A 24,252-nucleotide genomic window follows, 5' to 3' on the forward strand; every position below is an offset into this window, starting at 1 on the left:
TAAACTAGTCCCCGTTCAGTTTTAGTCTCTAAATGTAGGGTACTCTAAATTGTGGTGCCAATGTAGTGAGAAACTTCGCTGGGGGAGGTTAAAATCAGCATGTAACAGAGGGAAGGGTGTTCTTAGGCTTTCAGCTGCAGCTTTGCCTCTTCCTGACCTGGTCGTGCTTCCCCACCTGCAGCAGCTCTCCCACAGATCCCATGGTCAAGACAAACTGGGTACATGGCAATTAATTTTAGATAACCCTTTGTATCGTTTGATAGACTCTTGTTCTCATCAACACCCCGTTTACTACGGACCCTCTGTGGGGTTTTTAATTAACTGGAGGATTGTTTTCCAGAGCCAGAGCTAACACAATGCCTTTTAGATCCCTCCGACCCTTATGAACACCCAACGGTTCCATCTCCGCGCACGGGCGGTTCTGATGCATTTAACGGGGACCGCATCTTCTGCTGCGCCCCCCCGAAGCCCCTGCCCGCGGCTGGCGGCCGCAGTGCCGGGCTGCCAGCCACCAGCCCGCCCGCTGAGGAGCTGCCGGCCGGGCTCGGGGCTGGTCCGCACCGGCGGGGCTGAGCGAGCTTTGCCCTCTCCCTTGGCGGGGGCGGCAGGCGCGGAGAGGAGCGGAGCGGAGCGGAGCGGGGCGGAGCAGCGGGCGCTCCCCCGCCCGGGGCCGCGGCCCCCCGGGAGGCGAGAGGCGGAGCGGGGGCGGGCGGTGCGCTCCTCCCCCGGGGCACCGACGGCTCCGTCCCGCGGCCGCGGAAGCACCCGGGAGCGCGTCGAGGGGAAGCGGCGTTGGGTCCGGCGCCGAGCGGCAGGGTAGGGGGGAGGGGGGGGGCAGGGAAGGCGGAGGCAGGAGGGGATAAAACCCTCGGCGCCGCCGTGACCGGGAGTCTCCTGCCTTCCCTCCTCACCCACCGCCGGTACCGGGCGCCGGGCCTCCGCTCCATCGCCGGGGGCAGCGGGTCAGCGCTGCCTGCGCCCGCGGGGGAGCGCAGCGGAGCCGCTACCGCGCTCTCGGCGGCCCCAACTTCCCCCGGCGGCGGAGAGGAGCGGAGAGGATCATGCATGGCCGGGGCTGGCGGCGGCGGCGGGGCCGGCATCGCGCTCCCCGGACATGAAGCGGCCGCCGGGAGCTCCAGGTAACGCTGCCCGGCGGGGTGGCGGAGCAGACACCTCCCCAGTAGCCAGGGTATGGCGGGCGGCAAGGTCCGGAGGGGCAGGAGCGGGGCTGGGCGGGGCCGCCAGAGCCGTACTTTTAGTCCGCCCTGCGCCCCCCCCAAGCAAAAACCCCCGGCTCCGGTGGCGAGCGCGGCCCGGCACCGGGCGGGGAAGACCCAGTCCCTACCTCCGGAGCGGCTGTCGCCGATCCTGCCTCGGGAAGGCGGTCAGAGAGCCCTCGGGGGGGTGAGCGGGCCAGGCGAGGGGCCGGCGCGATGCCCGTGGTTGCCCCCGGTCCGATGCCGGTTTAGCCCGCCCGGCCGCCGGGCTCGCCAAAACTTTGCCCTCCGCCGACCCCCGGTAGGGATCGGGGGGGCTGCAGCAGTCGGTCCCCATCGGGAGGCTGGCAGGAGCCCCCCTCTTCGTAGGCATGGGGGTTTCCTCTGAAGTTTAGCCCGTCAGAGAAGCCTTTGGAGGCGGTGAGGATCCTACGCTGGGCAACTAAACTTTCGTAAAATCTGGCATTGCTTGGAGACTGGTTACTGATACTGTAACAGGCACTGCCGCTTACCATTGCATTTTTTCTTAATTATTTGCTGATCTCCTTAGCAACTGAAGTAATTTGCAAGGTTTAAGCTAGGGTGCATCTTGATGTATGAAGTAACATGGCAAAAAGGATGTATTGTTTCCCTGATAGGTATTTCCTTTGTACTCTCTCAAGAGGGGTAAGAGCTGCAGAGTGTTGACTTCATGTAGCTTGGTACTGCCATAGGCTCCATGGTATGTCACACAGTTGCTCATCTGTGTCTCAGTTTTCTTTAAACCAAGTGAGTTATCATGGATGAAAAAAAAAAAAAAAATCTGTCTTCAGAGGAATTCAACCTTTGGTGAAGCACGAGTAGGAGAAGGTAGTTTTAGTTGGCTAAGGTTACTAGGACAAATTAATCTCTAATTCAGCACTATTGAGGTCTGGCCAGATGCTAGCCAGAGAGTCCACTCCATTTACCAGACTGACATTAGGATCAGCTTGATGCAAAGGTGATGTAAAGCCATTTTTTCATCGCTGTTAGGTCCTGCTTAGCCTAGTTCAGGGATTTAGTCCAGTGTATCAAGACATCACCCAGATGTAGCTCACCAACAGTCTCTGCTATCAGATCCATCATGTCACTAAATCTCATGGATTATGGTGGTTGGATAATCCAGATCTGCTCAGTCAGAAATGCTAAACACAGCTGTCAGGCAGATTTGATGCAGAGTGCCTATCCCACACAGGAATGGTAAAAGCAGAGTAGGTCCTGGAGACTGGAATGACGTGGCCGCTACACAGGTATTTCCTCTGACAGCATCCCCCCACACACACATACAAGGAATGGAAGTTTATGCAGACCTTCCTTATAAGTGTAACATTTTAAAAGACTAATTATGTAGGATGCCACCAGTCTGTTTGTAATTAACAGCTGCATCATGTCCTTAAATAGGATTCATAAAGTTAGGATTAAAAGCATGAATAGTTGTATAATATTGTTCTTATAAATTAGTTAAACTGCATTCTAACAATCACTTTTCCTTCTGAGTTCACGAGGGAAGCTTTGTCAAATGCCATGCCAAAGAACGAGGGCTGTGAGGAAACACTGTTAACACCTGAGCCATCACTGTTTCATTTCATGTATTATATTTAATACAGCCCTGATTCATCAGGTATGTAGACTGGTAAAAGGGGGAGAGCAACTGTGTGGGCACTAGAAGTCTATGGGAAGGTGTAGAGGTGTGTGAATGACTTGTGGGCTGGAGAGACTGGGGGACAAAGGAGTCAAAGGAGATGGTCTCAGGAGACATGGCACAAGGGAAAGAGCTAGGACATGTAGAAATGGTGTGGACCTTCTGAAGGGTGGACTGAGATCTTTAATATTTTCTCATGTTTGATCTCTCTAGGGCCTCAACAGTATTCCTGCAGTAGTACAGCAGGGTTGTGTGCAAATACTTGCATTTTCACTGTGCAGAAAGTGCCAGCCCGATGTGGTACTATTTGCATCACCAATGTACAGGAAGATGTTACTCCTAATGTAAAGCATTTCTCAGTCCAGTTTGTTTAATGTTGAAAAGACTAATGGTAGTGTTTGCAAAAGCATTCAGATGACTTGTGATCTCCAGTCCAGTCTTCACTGCTTAAATTGAGAGATGGATTTTTCAGCAAAATCTCAAATGAACTGTGAGAGATAGCTTGGTGTCCAGGTTTCCCTGGAAGAAACAGCGATAAACCTGAAGGTACTTATAGGAGAAGAGAAAGCTGGTGTACAGATTATTAATGTAGCATTAGTGAGAGAGAGAGCCCAGAGAAAGTGGAGATGAGTGTTTAGGGCATTAGTCGATCTTGCAGTGATAATTGATGGTGAGGATGTTTATGGTTGCCCAGCATCCCCCTTTTCCATAAGCAGCTCTAGGTATTCATTACTTTAAAAACAAAAACCAAAAAAACAACAAAAAAAACCAAAACCACAAACAAACAAAAAAACCCAAACAAACAGAAAACCCAACAACAAAAAAACAAAACAAAAACCAGCAAACACACACACATTAAAAAGATCAAAACCAAGAGCCAAATCCTTAACTTCTCTTGGAGCTGATCTGTTGTAGTCAATTGAGCCATTCCTGACAACAGAAGATATTCCCTATGTATGTATATATATATATATATATATATATATATATACACGTCCTGCATTTCTTCTTGAACACCTAAGAAACATGTGCACCATTGCTGCACAGATGAATCCTCTCAGGGAGTATGGTGGTTTTGGCAGTGAACTTAAAATATCACACTTTAACACCACAAACAAATGATTTCGTTGAAAAAAATTCAAGTACAAAACTTCCAACCACACTCTTCACTTTACTATAAATCAAAAAAGCTATTTACTCAACTCATTCAGAAATAATGGTCAAGTACTTAGCCAGAGCCTGTAGGCACACGTTAGCTGATAGTATTTAATAGCAATATCTCTCTTGCAAAAATATGTCATATTGAAGTTTGTAAAATAGTACTTTTCTAAAACCTGAAGTAATGTTACTGGGATGAAACAAAATGTCACTTTTTAATATAAGGCTGATTGTAGGCTTTGTTCTTCCTTGCCACTTAACAAGTACACATGACTAACCCAGAAATGTTTATACAGTCATTTTGAATAAGTTCAAATGATCACATAGGTTATAAATATTTATGTTGAACATGCTTGGCTTTGCAGATCATCCTGTGTAACCTGTGCAGAAGTTTTGGGGAACACAGGTTGAGGAGCAATTTCCAATCCAACCGTCCTACTCTCCAAAAGGGCAAAGAACCTGTTGGGAATGTAGGCACTGCACTGTGAGTTGGGCATGGCAAGGAGGGTTTCTGCTTGTCAGGGTACTTGCCCCATGGTATGTTTATGATGTCTATAATTTGGATTTTCTTCACTGAGCAAGGCAAGTTATCTGAAACAGTTTTCATTTGATAACTTCAACAAGATTCAGAAATGTACAACCCAGTTTTCCTGGGCCCCTGCAAACTGTCTTTGTTCCTTAGAACTCAAAGGCATTATGCTGATTTACGCCAGACACTGATCTGCCCTTGGGATTTGGTTGCAGACTAGCTCAGAGTTTCTGGTCAGATAATTGTAGCTATGGACAGAAACAAACCTGCAAGGTTATTTAGTCTATTAAACCTGGTAACCCTTCCAAAACTGAGCATTGACTTAATATGTCCCATTTGCAGTATCTCCAGGATTGCAATTATATTCAACATAGGAGCTGATTTTTGAAAGTGCCATTCATCTTTTTGCAAGTGCAGTTACATTAAAAATTAGGCTGTATAGGCTGAAGAATTGGGCGTTCAAATATTGGTGGGAAAGGCAACCTATGCAACAGCAGTTTGTCTCCCATTTTGTGGATGCTTTATAATTCAGCACATTGTTTTATGGTATGCACTTTTCAGATACCTAAATGAGCAGTCATTAAATTATTTTTTCACCTGTCAGTGTACTTCCATTGTGCCTTATGTACTGCATTCCATACAAATCCACACTGAGGTACAACATTATTTCCTGATGGTCTTTTCTGTAATGCTTCATAGGTCTCACCCTCTAGAAGAAATTGTATCTATTAATAGTGCTTAGGGATATGGGTGTAGCTGAGAACTGTCAGTGTTAGGTTAATGGTTGGACTAGATGATCTTCAAGATCTTTTCCGACCTTGATGATTCTGTGATTCTGTAACTGTTGCCATAGGCTAGCTAGCTAGCAAAACCAACAAAGTTAGGTGCTTAGGACTGGTTAAAAATATATATTCCTCTGGGTTCCTAACTTCCCACTGAAAACCCCATGCAATCAGATACTTCAACAGGACCTAAAATCTAGAAGACTTTAGGAATCTTGATAGTAACATCCCTTCAAATCAATCCATTTATTTTTACAATATTTCTATAGTTAAGATCATATTGCTATATCCCTTTTATAGACAGAGAAGCAACAAGAACACATACAGTCACGTCAGAAGTGCCAGGTAGATTTTGACTCTCATCTAAGGATTTCTTCAGATCAGTCCTTCTTAAAATACATAGAGGTTCCTTAATTTCTAAGTGTCACTCTGGTGACTGTAATATGTTCATTGTTTTCTAACAGTCACAGGTTTACATAATTTGCCTGATTTCACAGGAATTCTGTAGAAGAGGCTATGATATGCTCCAGTTCTCAAGTATAGGCATTTACTGAACTCCTGAGGTAATCACCCTTTCTTTTCCCTGTTCTTCCTCAGAACCTGTGCATGGTGTGAGGAAAGGGTTTGGGGAAAAAAATTAAGCAATCATGTAACCAAAGACAATATATAAAATCTAAAATGCCACAGAAAACCTTAATTCTGACACTTTGATTTTTGAGCACTTGACTTGGCAGCCTTGCCATTCTCTTAATATCATTTTTGAGAATGCAAACATTTAAAGCCAATGTATATATAAATTCTTGTGAAAGGTGAATTCTCCCATCCTGCTGTCTTCATAATTCTTCTTTTAATGGATCATTAGAAGGTTCAGCTCTTTAGATTCATAGCACATCTTCTGCCACTTGGCTCGAGAGTAGATTTGTCAGTAGAAGGCATCATCTTGCCAGATTGGCAGAGGGTTAGAGAGGAGGAGAATAAGGAACTGAGGAAGAGTGGAGATTAGTGCATTTCACATGTATTAATTAATTGCATAGATAATCTTAGATTCATAAGTAGCAGGTGCAAATTCTCCAGAGAAGTGTGTTCTAAGGTTCACCTCTCTTCTGCTTAACCCTCTTCTTGCATTTTACACCCTCCCCATCTGCTTTTCCAGTCTTGTATGCCTTAACTGACTTCTGTATCCTCAAACTACATCTTCCTCAGTTGCTTCATTAGTAATGATGATGTTCTGTTAGCACTGCCCTCCCTGGTTTTGTCTTTCCTTCCCTATGCATCTCTTATCCTCCTTTTTTCTTCTCTCCCCTTCTTTGGCCGCTTCTCTGCCCTGCTATCCTCCACACTTTAGTTCTTGATTTTCATGGTTTTGTACTCAAGACTCATCCTTTCTTCATCCATTTTGCCTCATCAGAGAATGCAACTTCTTGTTTCATTCTCCTTCTTTCCCTCTGAGGTTTCTTCTTTCTTCTCCTTCCCACTGCCCCCATGCAGCCTCCCAGCTCCCAGCCATAGCCTCTCCCAGCAGCACAGAGCAGACATTGCGCGGTTTGTCCTGCTCAGATGCTGTTCCAACAGGTGGGTGAGTTTGGAGAAATTAGTATGAGGTTAATATGAGGGAGCTGAATACCGCATTTGAGATGTGAAGGGGAGGGGATAATTAATGTATATGGATTCACATGGGAATTTACTGGCAAACTTTTAACAGGTATCCAGGGAGAGCAAGAGCGAACAAAAATGTTCATTATGGTGCTATGTGTACATTTTCTTAGGAGATGGCAAAAGCATATCCTTTGGCACACTACCCTGCCAAATGTCACGTCTCTGATTCAAAACACGGTGACACTAAAATATTCTCAGAAAATAATATGGTTAGGTTTGTTCTTACTATGTAAGTGTGAGCAAAATATTTTTTCCTTTACTAAGTTTTCAGAAATGGCTGGCTCATTCTTACTGAAAGTTCCCAAAACTTGCACCTAAGGTAGGCACCTGGCATAGATTTTTCTCCTCAACAGTTATTTTTGCAAAGGTAGAAGTAGCAGAATAAAAGATATTCCAACTGGACATCTTGAATAACAATGGGCTGTTGCTACCTGAACTATCAGTTACTGAATTAAAAAAAAAAAAAAGGGGGGGGGGGGGTCAGGGAGGAAAACATCGCGTGACATTTAAAGCTAAGTAATCTAAGAAAATTCTTTGCTTGAAAATGTGTGACATTTTCTGTTTGGGAAGAAACACATGTTGTAACTGCTCCCCATTATTGAAAAATGCTATTTTCTTGTCTGAAGCTTTTTCTTTCCTGTACCAGGAGTTTTCTATTTGTGTTGGTCTGGAAACAGGTAGGAGATGCCATTACCCAATTATGTTCCACAGAGGAACATTTCTGGGGTTTTTTTGTGAACTGTCAGAAATTGCATTCTTTGGTCCAAGACTGAAGAATAGCTGCATTGTTTTTGAAGAGAAAAAATGTATCTGTAGTGTGAATATTTACACGTGTGCAGAATTTCATGTTTTCATAAAACCAGTGTTAAGCTTATATCACCTAAGAACAACTAGATTTTATAATTAACAATATGAAACATTAAGGATTAATTCCCTGTATTTTTCAAAAGGCACAATAAGAAATCAGGCAGGGTATGAATCATGAATGTTAACATGCTGTACCTCTATATCCCTCTTTTGACAGCAATTAGTGCAAAGCTAACTCCACATATAATCTGTGGCAAGGAGCACTGGGAGACAACTAAGAGACAGTGACAATGTCTTTAAACTGGCGGACAATTCGTACTCAACTTGGAGTTTTTAAAGTGAACTTCAAAGGACTGGCATGCCTCTTGGTCTTCACAGTGAGCATTTGTGGCAGTGCCCCAGGGATGTGTCCAACAGCCTGCATCTGTGCCAGTGATATCGTAAGCTGCACCAATAAGAACCTCTCTCGAGTGCCAGGAAATCTTTATAAATGTATGAAAAGGCTGGATCTGAGTTATAACAGAATTGGGTTTCTGGAGCCTGAATGGGTCCCAGTGCTGTTTGAGAAACTGAACACTTTAATAGTCAATCATAATAGCATTAGCAGCATTATCACTGGAAGCTTTTCCACAACCCCAAACCTGAAGTACCTAGACTTGTCATCCAACAGCCTGAAGACACTGAGCAGCCCTGTGTTTCAGGAGCTGAGGGTGCTGGAGGTTCTCCTGCTGTACAACAATCACATAACACAGATAGAGTCTTCAGCCTTTGGAGGATTGTACAAATTGCAGAAACTATACCTAAGCTATAACTTGCTCTCACATTTCCCACTGGACTTGTACACTGGAAAACATAAACTGACAGACCTTGTGTTGCTGGACATTTCCTTTAATCACATCCAGTTGATGCCTATTCAGCGCCTGAGTTCAGTGCCAGCCAAACATCTTAGTGGAATTTATCTTCATGGCAACCCATTTTATTGTGACTGTGTGCTGTACTCCATGCTAACCTTCTGGTATCAAAGGCACTTCAGCTCGGTGGTGGACTTCAGAAATGAGTACACCTGTTTGTTGCGATCAGACCCAAGAGGTTACAATAAACTGCTTTTATTGCACGACAACTTTCTGAATTGCTCTGAAAGCACCGTCAACAGCTCTTTCCAAGCCTTTGGGTTTATTCACGATGCCCAGGTTGGTGACAGGCTGATTGTACACTGTGACAGCAGAATCAGCGATGCGGGCACGCACTTTGTTTGGGTTAGTCCAGACAATAGATTGCTGGAGCCAGACAGGGAGACCAACAACTTCAAGGTGTTTCGTAATGGCAGCCTGGAGATAACAGATGCCCAGCTAGAGGACTCAGGGCTGTATTCCTGCATCGCAATAAATAAAAAAAGACTATTAAATGAAACCATAGAGGTTAGAATAAATGTTAGCAATTTCACAGTGAACAGGTCCCATGCTCATGAAGCATTTAATACAGCTTTTACCACCCTTGCTGCCTGTGTAGCCAGTATAGTTTTAGTACTGCTGTATCTCTATCTGACCCCCTGTCCATGCCAATGTAAGGCAAAAAGGAGGAAGAGGAAGCTGAACCAAAGCAGTGCCCACTCATCCATACTGAATTCCACACCACCACAACAGCTGCCAGCCGATGAGAAGAAGGCTAGCACTGGTAAACGGGTGGTTTTCCTGGAACCTGTGCACGAACCAAAACACAGTCAGAATGGGAAAGTAAAGCTGTTCCCTAATGACAATATCATTGCTGAGAGTATCTTAAAGACTACTCGAACAAAATCCGACTCCGATTCTGTCAACTCTGTGTTCTCAGACACACCTTTCATGACATCAACTTAGTTTGCTGCCTGTGTTTGTATTGTGCAGTTACATTTCTGAATACCTCCTTTGCTTGTAGCAACCATCAGAAAAAAACAAATAAAAAGAGATAAAATGTTTTAAAAAAGTTTCTGTTGTCAGTCCTTGAACTGTGTCACCTCTCTCTGTGAGTGCAGGGCCATGCGACAGTGATATCTCGTTCGGGAAAAGCAAACAGCGTGGCATTAATGTGAATGTCTTCAGTGCAAGCTTAGCCTTGGCTTTTACTCTCTGGTCCGTACATAGCAATTTCTCATGCATGTTTAGAGGCGCTCTCAGTGCATGCAGCTGACTCTTCAGAGGTGGAGTCTGACCCCTGTAAAACACTCTCAGTCATGCTGATAACTCAGCTCCTGTGCAGTGAGCACAGAAGCAAACTCAGAAGGGTACTGAGGAAAATGTCCAGACTTCCTGAATTCCTTTCACAGGCTTATAAAATCCTTACAGTAAAATCACTAGGGGAAAAAAGTAATGGGTTTCTTTGGACTGATCAGAGCAAAAGGATTAGATTTGGCACCAGCATGCATAGCAGCACTGGATAAATTTTTATGGCCTTCAACTGATAATGTGTTTGCTTGAAAACTTTAAATGAGGGGCATTGTACTCATTTTATTCAAAACTTAGTCATGGGATTACTCATGAGAAGTAAAGTGGTTGTATTTGTTTGTAAATATTGACACATAATGAAAACAGAAGTTAACGCATTACGTTTGAAATTGTCTTTATCAAGGAATGAAACTTGTCAGTCATGAGGACTAGCTAATTAGCACTAACTCATTAAGCTACAATAACTGGATTTATTATAGTCAGTTGTCTTAACCTCTGCAGCTTGCTGTGGCATCACATGGTAAACAAGCCTAACACCATCACCAGGGCTCGAGCTTCATCTTAGGTGTGGGTGGCTTCTCTCCAGAGGTAACTTCATGAAATACGGGGAGTATTTCGATCAATCTCTCCAGTGTCACGTGGTTCCATCAAGTGGTTATAAAATTTGCTTCCTAAAGATTTTTCTTAAAAGAGGAAATACAGTATTTAGTCAAACTCATTAAAAATATAAAAGACTATGCACCGTGAATTCAGAAAGCACAGCTTTTCTCTAGACTTGGCCCTTGTCTAATATGTACTGTTTCCTTCTTTGTCCAAATGGTTGGACTAGATGATTCTGTGATTCTGTTTCATTGTCAAAGTTTATGAACATGGTAAGACTGGCCTGAACTGGTGATGCAACATAGGTTGCATGAAGTGTTGTGTTATTGTAATGAGCATGCTGTTCTATTTGTTATTTCTTTTTCTGTTAGATTTGCCCCCTTTTTTTTCTTTTTAGCTTACTGGGACTGGGATAGACTTTGCCAATCTTTCTCAGATTGAATAATACCAGCATCAAAGGATTTCTGCAAGGAATTACAGCTTACCAAAGAAGAGTAATTGGAGCATGTCTGTCTTGTTGTATCTTTGGGGAATATACTGAAAGGGTGAAGGATAAACAAAATCAGAATTAAAGGGTTACATGGTATGGCAACTGTAATTTATTTTTGAGAGGCTTACTGTAACAGCCACTTGCCATTTTTTGTGATTTCTTTTGAGAGACATGTCATCATGCTAAAGCTTATATCTGGCTGAGCCAAAGCTGTCAACAATTGATTTGCTATGGAGAAATCCTGACGTAGCTAATTGTTTGAAAGAAAGCTATCTGAAAAACAGATTAGATCAGGAAACAGTGTTGCTGTGATGTGCACAATGTGGAATTAGAAAACTGCTAGAGATTTTAATTCAGATATTCAGGGAAATGGAAGATGGAAAATGTTTTTCTAGGCAGAGGATAATAAATACTTAGGAGAGAGACATGGCCACACATTTGGGTCTTTTCTTTGTATATTCATCTGTGTAAATTTAAACATGGCTTCAGCTATCAAGAAGGTTAGCATCCTTTCATAAAGCTCTTTCTCTCTTTTGTCTGTATACATGCAATAAACCCAAATCCTTATGTTTATATATAAGGTATGAGGAGAAAACAGTGATTGTCTTTGCTAAAATCAGTGATATAGTTGGGTCATCTAACAGGGAGGCAAAGGCTTCACACTGTCTCCTTAAAGATTTTTTTATTGAAAAGATTCAGCTAAGCTGTGTGATCTGCTGCTGTGCCACGCATGTGGTGGGTGGCTGTCCCCCGCATTGCACAAGGAGACAATCAGCAACCCAGAGCCAAAGGGCTGAAATGGTGGTGAGGCAGAGTAGGAAATGGAGAGGCAAATACTCCCATGGAAAGTTGTACAGGTCAGTTACAGCTCTGGGCAGATATTATGCTCTGTTGTCATACATGAGCTTAATTGACCCAGATTTTTGTGTTTACACAAGAGCTCTGATGGTCAGTTCCAAACTGGGCTGAAAATAAAACATGCTGTCATCAGTGTGTCTGGGAAACAGATGTATACATCTCCTTAGCAGCTATGGCTGAGCAGGTACACCCCACTGCTGTTCACAGTGCAGTGCAGTGACCATGCCACATCAAACCCACCATGCATTTTAAATCTGCATGGTAGTCCTAAATAAAAAAGGTAGAGATCCTGCAGCCTTCCTTCCATGGGACTGTTGTCCTTCAGATCTCACACATGGAGATTTGTGGGATCAGAGTAATTCTGCTAGATGACTAGAGAAGCTGAGTGTGGTTCTAAACAGCAGATATTTACTGTGACTATTAATTGTCTGTATTTTACTGACTGCTTCAAAGTGCTCACAGTTGTAACTGTGATTATGAACAAGGTGGTAAAACCAAAGCTTTTAAGAGAGCTGATGGCTTGTTTGCTGCTTCTTTACATTATCACAGCCTCATAAGTTCAGCAGGTACAGCTTTGATAAAGATTTTTAAAGTCTTTACTGAATATTTATCATATAACACCAACACCGTAGATCTACAATCCCTGTCCTCTTGGAAGGCTGTGGAAAGGCAATGCAGCTCAGCTGTTCCTCTCTTCCCACCACAATGCAAGCCCCATGAGGCACTGCCATCCAGCTCCACAGCCACGCAGCGCCCTGGGTGGTCTCCTGGACAGGAGGGGTTGCCCAGATATCACACCAGCAACTCCAGTGTGGTCCACCCTCCTAGTGAGTCTTCATCAGCAGGCCTGTCCTACCACCATGTCATCCCCATTAGCCTATGTCCTGGATTTCCTGTTGCTGCTTCCAGCAACTACCAAAGAGCTCAATGATATTTTTAATACAGAGTGAGCTCAGTTCTGGCAAGCTGTTGAGTGCTCTGGCTCCAGTTCAGCCACGCTCTTAAAATGGGTTTGCATTAAGGCAGAGGTACCAACCCACTGGCAAGAAGTCCCTGGTTGGTCATGGAGTCACTGCCTCTGCAAGATGCCCAGAATGAGGTATTCCACATGCAGCTCAGATAACCCCAGGTGAGTTTTGCTCTCCCTTGTCTTCTTTCTAGTGCCTGAGACTGTGCCACACAAGGTCATAGGCAGGGCTCTAAGCTATACCTGAATACTGTGTCTTTTTGGGGGGCTCCTTTAAACCTAGGTCCTCTGCCACTTTAACAGTGATGATCAGCTTTTCTCTTACTCAAGGACCTATTGCATCAGTTCTAGCTGTCTCATAGATCACAAATAAGGGTAATGGCTGCAGACAGCTCTGGAAGGTCATGTCCTTGCCTCTGTGTGTTTCCAGTACTGCACATGCCTGCAAGGCATAAGCTTTTGTGGAGTGCACTGGGAACGGGTCGTGTGAGGCCAGCATGAAACCTCTTAGGCCAGTCCTGAGCGTGGCAAGAGCAACTGCACAACCGCATTGTCCCCATATTACCTACCTGTAGTAGCAGATGAGAGGGAAGGCTGCTAGTCCTCTCTCCTGACCTCTATAAGGTTAAGTATCTAACTGCAACCACCTCGCTAACGATGAACACGTACAATGGCTGACTGCCCCTCAAATACACTGAGCAGCTGCCAAGGAAGCTGGAAGCGGAGGGTGAACCAAAGTGCTTTCCTGATACCAGCCCTTAATTTGCAGCTGATTATGACAGCCAGCGCCATGTCCTTTTAGCCCAGTTGTTTACTTGCAACTTGTTAGGCAAATAGTGCTCCAGGTTAGCAATGTACCTATCTCCCTAGCATTGCTTCTTCGAAAAGTCAGATTTCTGGGTACTGCTAATGACAGTGTCAAAGGACTAACGGATTATATAGCTCATTTTTCTGAAAAAGCAAAACCCTAGGGTCAAGTTGTGATTAAACCATAAACTTTCATTTAGGATAGCACAAGATTATTTCTTCCTGCTAGAGTAAATCAACCTCCTTCAGAGTGCTTTTATACCTTGACTGGAGCATATTCCTAATAACCTCTCATGTCTCTGAACTGGGTAAGAATAAATCAGTCTTTATTGGCCAAAGCATGTTATTGTGGTCATCTCTAAAGTGACAGTCCCCCGTGGACTACAGCTGCTGGCCATCCCGCCCAGAACACTCTTCTGCTCTCTTCATTGAGGCTGAGCCATCACCATTTCACCGTGGCAGGCTCAGGGACTGTTTCCAGCCTCTTCCTTCATAGTTCTCTGTGTCAAGACTGGCTTTGAAGATGGTTTCTGGATGTACTGCAAAGCTGCTGGAAGGGATCATTTTGCTTGATTAATCAAAACAGCTACTTCCAAATGGCTTCTAAATGATGAGAACTGGCATTAGTAAGTAGTAGCTTTTGAGAAAACAGGATACACTTTTCATTTACAGATTGAGCAATTTAGATTTTACTTTTTGCTTTTTCTGGTAAACAATACTTGAATCAATATATATAGAAAGAAAGAGAGTGCATATTTAGATAATTTTTTCCTATGTTTCTTTCATGTATTTCCATTTGTCCAGTAGGGCTCAGATGTGGAGTAGAAATTTGAGATCGAGGAGGATAAGGGAAAGAAATAATTCTGGCCAAAGTTCACTGGCTAATATCTGAGGTCTTGCTTTCAGTGGGTACACAAAAAAAAAAAAAAAAAAATTAAAATTTAAAACATTACCTGAATACAGATTTCATGAGTATTTTGGAGGGTCTGCGTGTTAGCAGAGTTCTAACAGTAATACAGGTATGAAAGGGATCCATACAAAACCAAAGCGTAAGAATGTCAGTATTTGTTTTTGAGAATTGGTTGAAGAGGTCATGCCATAGGTAAAAGGACCATACCTCTCTTCATTACTTAATAGAAAGTTGTAATTTAGTGTTAAAGAACTGAACAGATGCAGTGGAGAAAATATTTTTCTTGTGAATTGCTGGTTTATGCTCTGATTATATCGGGTGAATTTTTTTCCTTATATAAATCTATTTTTCTTTCCTTTGCAGAATTACTTAATTAACTGGAATAATATCTTCTCATTTAGTTCTCCTAATGAAGTCTACATTTGGTACGTGAGGAAAGGAGGGTCAAGAACGATACAATCATTTTGACGACACCTAGATATCAGGAAAAGTTGGTTGTGGATTTAAGTGTTTTCTTTGATTAGACATGAGATTATCCAGGCATAGAACTGTGGATTGTTATCATTTAACTGAAACTTTCTGTCTCACTGGAATAATTCAAGTTGTCATATTTTAAATTTTTTATTTTAAAGGAGAAAGACTGTTTGTCTTTCTATTGCATCAACTTAACTAAATTGATCTAGAAACCATCATGTGAATGGTTTCATGTGAAACTACTCTCTTAGCATAAAGCAACTGTGGTATACAGAGAGGCTGTCCATATTAATATTTCTGATGATAGTCCAGGATCAACTGTAAGTATTGCCTTGGCAATCTAGAGACAAAATGTGTCATGCAGACCTTTCCTAGACAAGCAGGAAGATATTTTCTTCAATCAGATTGGCTCAATCAACAAACTCAGTTGAGATCCTTATTTAGCCCTTACCACAAATCACCTTTTGAATTCAGTACCTTTGCTTTCACTTTTGAACTATGCATGGAGAATCATGAGCTGCTACAGCATATATCCCTGATAAGAACATCAGGAAAGGAGGAGAGCAGTGGGGACAGAGTGAACATGTTTGCTCAAGAGCTGCCCAATACAGTACACTGCCAATTTCTCTCCTCAAGGGTTAATGACTCTAAAACCAAAATGCTCACCAGACACCCTCTCCAGAGGAGGTGGAGGCTCAGATATCTGCTCCTGCCACAGAGCACAGAGCCTCAGCAAGTGCAAATGCTGCCCTTTGCATAAGATAAAATGTCCTTTCACAGAAATGAAAGAATATCTAGCACTTTCCCTGGTAACTGAGGTGCTGTCAGCAAGAATATACCACAAAATAAATTAGCTCTGATAAGCACTGCTGTTGCCTGGAGCAGCTCAATTAACCTTTTGCACTTGGAGTAGAGTGTTTTATAGCTCTAGAGCCTCAGAACAGGCTACATGTGACTTGTCCTCTTTGCTCTTTTTTTCCTGGCACCAGAATCACTGAAAACCGCTGGTTTTGTTACATTTTCTATCTGCGTATTTAGAACAAACAAAATCTTGAGCCTTTCCCCAGGCACTCTACTGTTGCCTAATCGTTGGTGAAAGGGAAACAAGTTTTTCTCCTTGGTTTTAGTGCCAGAAATGAGATTCTTTCTGATTTAAGCCATAGAAGAAACAGTGTTGGTATGGTGTTACTACTGCTACCAACATGCTCAGATATGTCAGTCAGGTCTGGATCCTGCTGAAGAAAATGTTTTGCAAAGGATGTGTTTGCTTCTCTGACCCTGTTTTTAAAGTAGAATTTAATATACTTGAGCTATTGCCCAAAATAATTTCAAACCCTCTCTTTTAAGCTAACATTCATGAGCTCAAGTGAATGACATTTGTAGTTGTAATCCAATCAGTAATTTTGTAATTTGGGGATGAGAGAACTTTTCCTTGATTTTATCTCTTTGCCTTCCCTTTTTGTCCATATGCTAAAAAGATAGTTGATCTATTTTTTCAATGCATGTGTTTCCCCTTCCCTGTTTATTTTCAAGCATGGATAATAGCTGTGTACAATTTAAGCGAAATTATCATGTTGCAGTGAATGGTCTCTATGATGCATATGTTCTGTAGAGATAAGCTGATTTTTTGAGTATGCTGTCCTGTATAACATTTGACATTTAAAAAATATATTTAGATGTGCTGCTATTATTGTTGCATTTGTGATATATAATTTTCTTAATATTTCCTTCCCATTTCAGAAAAAAAAATACAATAAAATTTCAGAAATCACTGCATTTATTAAAAACATTCATTTTTGTCCTTTAATGCTGTAATGTTTTTGTCTTTTAGCATTCCTGCCTATTAATTCACACCTAATGCAGAGTCAGTCTGGCATTCAACAGCACCTGCTTCATATCAGATGTGAAAACAGGCTTCTTTCCTTCACCTAGCAAGGAAAACACTTTTTTTATGAATAACACTTCACCCCACATACACAAAGTCTGTCATAAAATTTGATCCTAGGCAGATTCTATGTCCGGTTTAAGAAATGTTACAGGTATGTAGAAGCTACATTCTGCTTATTTATTCCAAAGAATTTTATTACTGTGTTAGCAATGTGGCTGTTGGCATTATAATTTTGTATTAAAGAAAACAAATACTCATTGGTGCTCCATCTGCAAAATTGCTGTTACGAAGTGCTGTTTGCTGTATTCCGACTGCATATGATGAATTCCCAACTCAATCATGTGCCTGTCATCTCGTGTAAGTGCTTGAGAGTGATAAGAATGCACACGGCCAGCTCTGCAGCACGGCTAGACCCTGGTCCTTTTATACTCAGAGGGGAGAAATTGTTGGAAAGCATGCCAAAAAAACCAACATACTGTGTACTTGGCACATTTGTGGTGATTTGTAATTTCTTCATAATAAAGAAGTGCAATAGAAGGAAGTTTTAAAATTCTCATCATCACGATGCATAAAAAGGTTATAAAGCTAGCCTGTCATTACTGTACCATTTTCATATGCTTCAAAAGTATAAGTAAATCTCTCCCTGTCCGGTATATACAATAGTATCACATTAGGCCTATACAAAACCCCACACTCTCTGGGAATAACTCAGAGCTACAGGTATATTTCCTGGAGCTGTCCTGCAGATCTTGCTCAGTAAAGCATAACTTGAAAAATTTATGTTTGTCTACTAGAAAAAAACACGGACTACACTAGTTTTCATTACCAGTGTGGTTATGTCCCCTGCTGTATTATGCAGGGTGCATTTCATAGTGATGGCATGTGTGAGGGAGGCCCTTTTTCTTATCAAAATGGTGTTCAAAAGGCAGAGGTCTGGGGCTCAGAGGTGGTACTGTTTTCTTGCCATCCAGAAGTGATGAGCTTCTCTTATGAAGAGCACAGGCTGCAATTTGTTAAAAAGAGAAACATTGCAGAGGGAAATTTTTGCCAGGAGAAACATACTACCCTTTGAGTTAAAGATGGGAAAATAACATACAGAAGTCAAATGTCAAAACTGAAAAACAAAAGCAGTACCTGAACCTTGTCGGGGACTCAGACTTTTGAAAGTATATTCAATCTTCATACTGTCTTAATGATTTCCTCCTGAGTAGAGAACTCTTGTCTCAATAATGCAGGTGCAGATCATCCCAGAAATGAGACCTTACCACAGACAGAAGAGAAGCACTTTCATGTTATTTTCAGTTGTCATGTCATGAGTTCAGGCCACTTTGCTCACAGTAGGTAAATGATAGTAATAATAATCCATGGTCTCCCTAAGAGGCAGTGGATAATTGGGACTGATTTGTAAGTCCTATTACAGGACAGGGACCTGTGTATTTCATTAAGTTTTTGAGCTTTTGAGTAGATCTTTTACTATCTCCAAGCCATCACTTGTAAAAATAAATAACTTTCAGGTGAGATGCTGAAGCCTTGTCCTTGAAGTAGGAGTGTTTAGGATTTTTATTTTTCCTCTACAGAAAATCAAGTCATTAACTTAATTATGCCCTGAAGAAAGAATGTAATATTTTCTTCTTTAAAGCTATATTCACTAAAAGTTGTGACATTGCAACAGTATGTGTGTGTGCTGCCATCAGATTTGCCGATTAATATTGCACCGTTCTAGTGGGAGGAGAAGAACTGACACAGTAACAGGTACATCTCTGGAGACTAAATGTAAAAGATGAGGATTGCTCTATACAGGTCCCTAAACAGCCAGTGTGGGAACTCATGTTCTCGTGGAGGCCAGAAGAAACACAACTCTTCTGGCTGCTAACTGCACTCAGGTGGACCAACTGCATCTGTCACCAGAATGGATGGATGCCAGAAATTTCCGGTATTCCAATACCCTGATATAAAGCAAAGAAGGATTAATCTTACCTTTCTCATAAGGAATGTTTTTTTTTTTCCCCAAAGCTCATGAGAGGAGTTTGACCAGACTTAGAGGACTTGAAAAAGAAGCTTCATGTATGTGTAGGAATCTGTAAGCTACAATTTGTGACTGTTGATAACCACTGTGGAAATACAGTGTAATGGTATTTTGGTAATGCCTACTTTAAGATCTGACTCTGAGCATGTTTGTAGAGCTTGATTCATCAATAGCAGGAAAACGTTTTGATTTCTTGTGACAGGAAGCATTATAGTAGCTCATATTATATTAGAATGTTTCCATACCATGGATGCTTTTTGTATGTCTGCTGTACTTCAGAGAAAAAATACTTTCACAGGTGGGTACTTACCAATAAACAATGTCTGTGTTTTCAAATATATGATGACAATAGTTGGTATGATCTTAACATTTTCATACAAGTACTCCCAGACTGTAGTCTGCTGTCATCTGCTTAGGTTGAAGAGAAATATTTTCCTCCAGAGGAAGGTTTAGAGTTTCAGTAAGCCTTTCTCTCTGCACTGACCACACAGGAAAACTAGGGAGACTAATGTCACTGAATGCACATTAGCCTGTGGGAATACTGCCATAATGGACTATTTGAGTCTAACTCTCTGAATCCTTTCAAAAGGCCATGCTCTCAGCAGTGGCCGGTGCTTTTCTGTAACACCCATGCAGAAAGACTCCAAAAACCAACATACAAAGCCAACCTTTGAGGTCTTGCTATATGCTGTAGTAGCCAGAAAGGACCCTCACTGATCAGTGAAGATTGGATGCCAGCTGACCTTTCTAGGCTGCCAGCAATGCACATTTTGGCTTTCAAAGAATTCAAAGCCTCTCATTGCTGAGAAAGAGTTGTCATCACTGACTGCTCCATGGAGTAGCACTGGTATATTACTGACACTAATCTGCTGACACAGCTTGAGTTCAGGCTTTGCTTTCTGCCAACTCTACTTCCTTCTGTGAATAATAGCAGAATCTGGAAGTTCTGTGGGTTTGTTTCTGCTTTTTTTTTTTTTTTTTACATCTTGTTTTTATTTAGTTTCTACATGAATTCATGAACATAAGCCAGACTTAACTGCACTGCCCCAGTGCAACCTCTTTTTCCTTTATCTCCTCTTCTCTGTATTCTGTGGACATTGCTCATGGCTGAGGTTGTGATGTGCACCTGGCAAGAGATCCAGAAAGGATCCATGAGGTCCAAGGGGACCTTTTTACCCATGAGGAGTCTCTTCAAAGTTGCATAGTTTGGAAATACCCAGGTAAGGTCTGACAACATAGGGCACATCATTCTTGAACTATGCAAAATCTAAAAATGTGTTTTGATATTCAAAGCAGTGTTTCTTGAATGTTTCAAAAATCCTAAGACTGTCAGTAATGTATATATGAACAATATAAATATACTGTGTCTGTGTGCGATTTTAATTTTGACAGCTGAAGCACAAAGCCACTGCAGTTTTCTATCGTTTCCAATTTAAGAATATCAGTAACAAACCCCTCCAATTTAGTCACCCACAAACCAGCAATCACACCATCAGTGAGGCTGTTAAAACTAGAAGAGAATTGAGCTAAGTTTTATGAGGGACAATAAGAGGTGGCTAGAGATCAGTAAAAAGAAGTGTGACTTGAGTCTCTGAAGTAGGTAATCTAAGGGACAGAGTACATCAGGAACGGTAGAAATTGGTGATAGGAGCTACATCAAATGTACAATGATAAACTTAGAGGAGGTAACTTAAAAAATTGGGAGCATAGTGCATTACAACAGCCCCAAGACCTTCCTAAGAACCTAAAACCAGAGTCATACAAAAAGTAGAAATAAGGAACATAATTAGATATGAGTTTAAAAGGAATTGAGAAAATCCAGATGGTTAAGGTATTAACATTATTTTGGAACATAAAGGCAGCAAAAATATGCAAGGTACAGTAAGTACCTGAGAAGCAAAAGAAGGGCAAAGTAAAGGTTCATTGCTTAACAGGCAATGCAGAGAGTAGTGAAGTGTTCACTGTCTTCACACAAAAAGATTAATTTCTGATCAGATACTTAACCACATTAAATTTAATGTGAAAATAGAAGCATAGCCAGAATGGGGAGAAATTAAGTTTAAAAATGTCTAAATAAGCTAAGTGTAAATTGAAGTCAACAGAGCTTGATGATGTTCACCTTCACTTGTTTAAAGGAATAGGAAGAAATCTAACATGTCACGGTTATCTCTGACAACTCATAGAACATGGGCAGGTCCCAGATAATGCAAGAAAAGCAAATACAATACCTACCTTTTAAAAACAAATGGGGAATTATAGATTATTCAGTGCAACACTAATTCCTGGAATGATTCTGGAACAAGTGGTTGGATAACTAATTTATAAGTGCCTGGAGCATACTAAGATGGTAAAAACAGCTAAAAGTTTTGACAAGAACAAATTGTATTGACCCTGTTTACTGCTGACAAGTTATTTGGCCTTGCCTGGAAAATATGAACAGCTTTTTGGCCACCTGGACAGTAAAACAATGGGAGAGACTACTGACTGATGCTGTTATATCTTGGGTTTTTGCTGATTTGCTTGATTTTTAAAAACAAGTTAGGCACACACCTTCTGGGAATGGTGTAGGCATCTGTGATCTTTCTTCAATGTAGGGTCTTGGTCTAGAGGAACTGCAAGATCTTTTCCAGCCCTATAGTTTTACGTAGGCAATGTTTAGGTCCCCCAGTCTTGCCCCATGATTTATGCTGCATGTTTCCTGCTCTGGTTGCAGGTGACTGAAGATTGTCTGGGACCACATACAAACTCTTTTATTCAAAATTGACCCGAAATTGAAATACTGAATGTGTGCTTAGTTTTCCTTTGAAAATTTTAGCAGAAAGCAAGCAGCCTTTTTCCCAGAAGTTTGGTTTAGCTTTGCTCATAAGGTTCATATAAATGGTACTTCTGAAATCTTCCTTATCCCAACAGTACTTCTGAAATACATGTCATACATATAATGATGAATGAATTAGCTGGGGGACAAACTGCGGACACTACATTGTGGAAGTGAATGCAGTTTTGTCCTGAAACTATCTCATATTGAACACTGGCATGTTGGGAGAATCTGGGCCATGCAATTCCTTGTGAAGCAGCTCCACAGTGACATTTGGATTCACTTTTCAAATATTTCCAAGTCGCTGGACCAAGATATTGCCTTATCTGTGAACACTGATCATTCAAATGAATCTTCCTCTGTTTCATAGTTTCTATCAGTGCAGGCAGGTTTAATCTGGCCTTGGGTACAGAGATGGGAAAACTTCTCAAACACTCTCGCGATCTCTGATAAAGCTGAAGTTTGCTTTGCAGTGAATGCAGCCTAGCATGAGAGAGTGCAAGGCATAGTCTGTGTGACTGCTGGCATGATTTAGTATTATTCAGCAGGAGGAAATTGTACAGTCTGGGCTGGACTTCTGAAAATGAGAAAGGTCTGTTTCCCCACTCAAAGTGTGTGCCTGTCACCACAGAATATACCAAAATGGAAATGAGTTATTCCTTTTCCCCTTCCCTCTGCCAAATTTATGCGCTTGTAACAGATTTCCAAAAACAATGTTGTCTTTGAAAGGCAGGGTTGCCTTCGCTGTGTATAATCCATTTCATTTGGCTGTCTACTATTCAGCAGTGAAACTAGTAAATATTTTTCAGGTAATAAAATACTTTGTCCCAAAATGGTAGACAACACTTTCACATTTCCAGTAGCACTTCCACTAAAAGAAGACATTAATCTGCAAGACCCACTTAACTACAATTATCTCCTTACCAATTTTTCTGCCTGACCTTTTTTTGGGATCCAACCATTTTAGGAAAAATGGAAGACCCTAAAATATCATATCGTAGAATCACAGAATGGTTTGGCTTGGAAGGGACCTTAAAGATCATCTAGTTCCAACCCCCTGCCATGTGTCAGGGCACCTTCCACTAGACCAGGTTGCTCAAAGCCCCGTCCAACCTGGCCTTGAACACTGCCAGGGAGGGGGCATCCACAGCTTCTCTGGGCAACCTGTGCTAGTGTCTCACCACCCTCACAGTGAAGAATTTTTTCCTTACATCTCATACAAATCTACCTTCTTTCAATTTAAAACCATTATCCCTCATCCTATGACTACACTCCCTGATAAAGAGTCCCTCCCCATCTTTCCTGTAGCCCCCTTTCAGTACTGCAAGGCTGCTATAAAGTCTCCCTGGAGTCTTCTCTTCTCTTGGCTGAACAACCCCAACTCTCTCAGCCTGTCCTCACAAGGGAGGTGCTCCCCCCGATCATCTTTGTGGCCTCCTCTGGATCTGCTTGAACAGGTCCATGACCTTCTTATGTTGGGAGCCCCAGAGCTGGACACAGCACTCCAGGTGAGGTCTCATGAGAGCAGAGTAGAGGGAGAGATTCATGTCCCTTGACCTTCTGGCCACACTTCTCTTGATGAAGCCCAGGATATGGTTGGCTTTCCGGACTGTTCGGGCTGTTGGCTTTCCACATTGCTGTCTCACAGTCAGTTTTCCATCCACCAATACCCCCAAGTCCTTCTCCACAGGGCTGCTCTCAATCCACTCTTCACCCAGCCTGTATTTGTGCTTCAGACTGCTTTAACTCATGTGCAGGACCTTGCGCTGGCCTTGTTGAACTTCATGAGGTTCACATGGACCCACCTCTCAAGGTCCCTCTGGATGGCATCCCTTCCCTCCAGTGAGTTGACAGCACCACACAGCTTGGTGTCACCAGCAAGCTTGCTGAGGGTGCACTCAATCCCAATGTCCATGTTGCCAACAAAGATGTTAAACAGTGCCAGTCCCAAAACCAACTCCTGAGGAACATCACTCATCACTGCTCTCCACTTGGACACTGCGCCACTGACTGCAACTCTTTGAGTGTGACCATCCAGCCAGTTTCTTATCCACCGAGTGGTCCATCCATCAAATCCATGTCTCCAGTTTAGAGACAAGGGTGTTGTGGAGGACAGTGTCAAATACTTTGCACAAGTCTGGGTAGATGGTATCAGTTGCTCTTCCCTTACCCACCAACACTGTGACCCCATCGTAGAAGGCTACCAAATTTGTCAGGCATGATTTGCCCTTAGTGAAGCCATGTTGGCTGTCACCAGTCTCCTCCTTATTTTCCATGTGCCCTAGCATAGTTTACAGGAGCATCTGCTCCATGATCTTTCCAGGCACAGAGATGAAACTGACTGGCCTGTAGTTCCCTGGGTCTTCCTTTTATTCCTTTTTAAAAATGGAGGTTATGTTTCCCCTTT

General features: G+C 42.3%; 1 protein-coding gene across 1 annotated transcript; it reads left to right on the plus strand.

The window, feature by feature from the left end:
* The first annotated feature begins 767 nt into the window (after positions 1 to 767).
* On the plus strand, positions 768 to 9,771 carry AMIGO2 (adhesion molecule with Ig like domain 2). The gene is made up of 2 exons (XM_074902990.1): positions 768 to 1,139; positions 8,027 to 9,771. Exon 2 carries the CDS (start codon positions 8,100 to 8,102, stop codon positions 9,663 to 9,665), a length of 1,566 nt encoding a protein of 521 aa, XP_074759091.1. The 5' UTR covers positions 768 to 1,139; positions 8,027 to 8,099; the 3' UTR covers positions 9,666 to 9,771.
* The last annotated feature ends 14,481 nt before the right edge of the window (positions 9,772 to 24,252 follow it).

The sequence above is a fragment of the Athene noctua genome, chromosome 3, assembly GCF_965140245.1.
Source record: "Athene noctua chromosome 3, bAthNoc1.hap1.1, whole genome shotgun sequence".
Lineage (NCBI taxonomy): Eukaryota > Metazoa > Chordata > Aves > Strigiformes > Strigidae > Athene > Athene noctua.

Coding starts and splice junctions, on each gene's coding strand:
- AMIGO2 (XM_074902990.1), top strand. CDS start 8,100: ATGTCTTTAAACTGGCGGACAATTCGTACTCAACTTGGAGTTTTTAAA.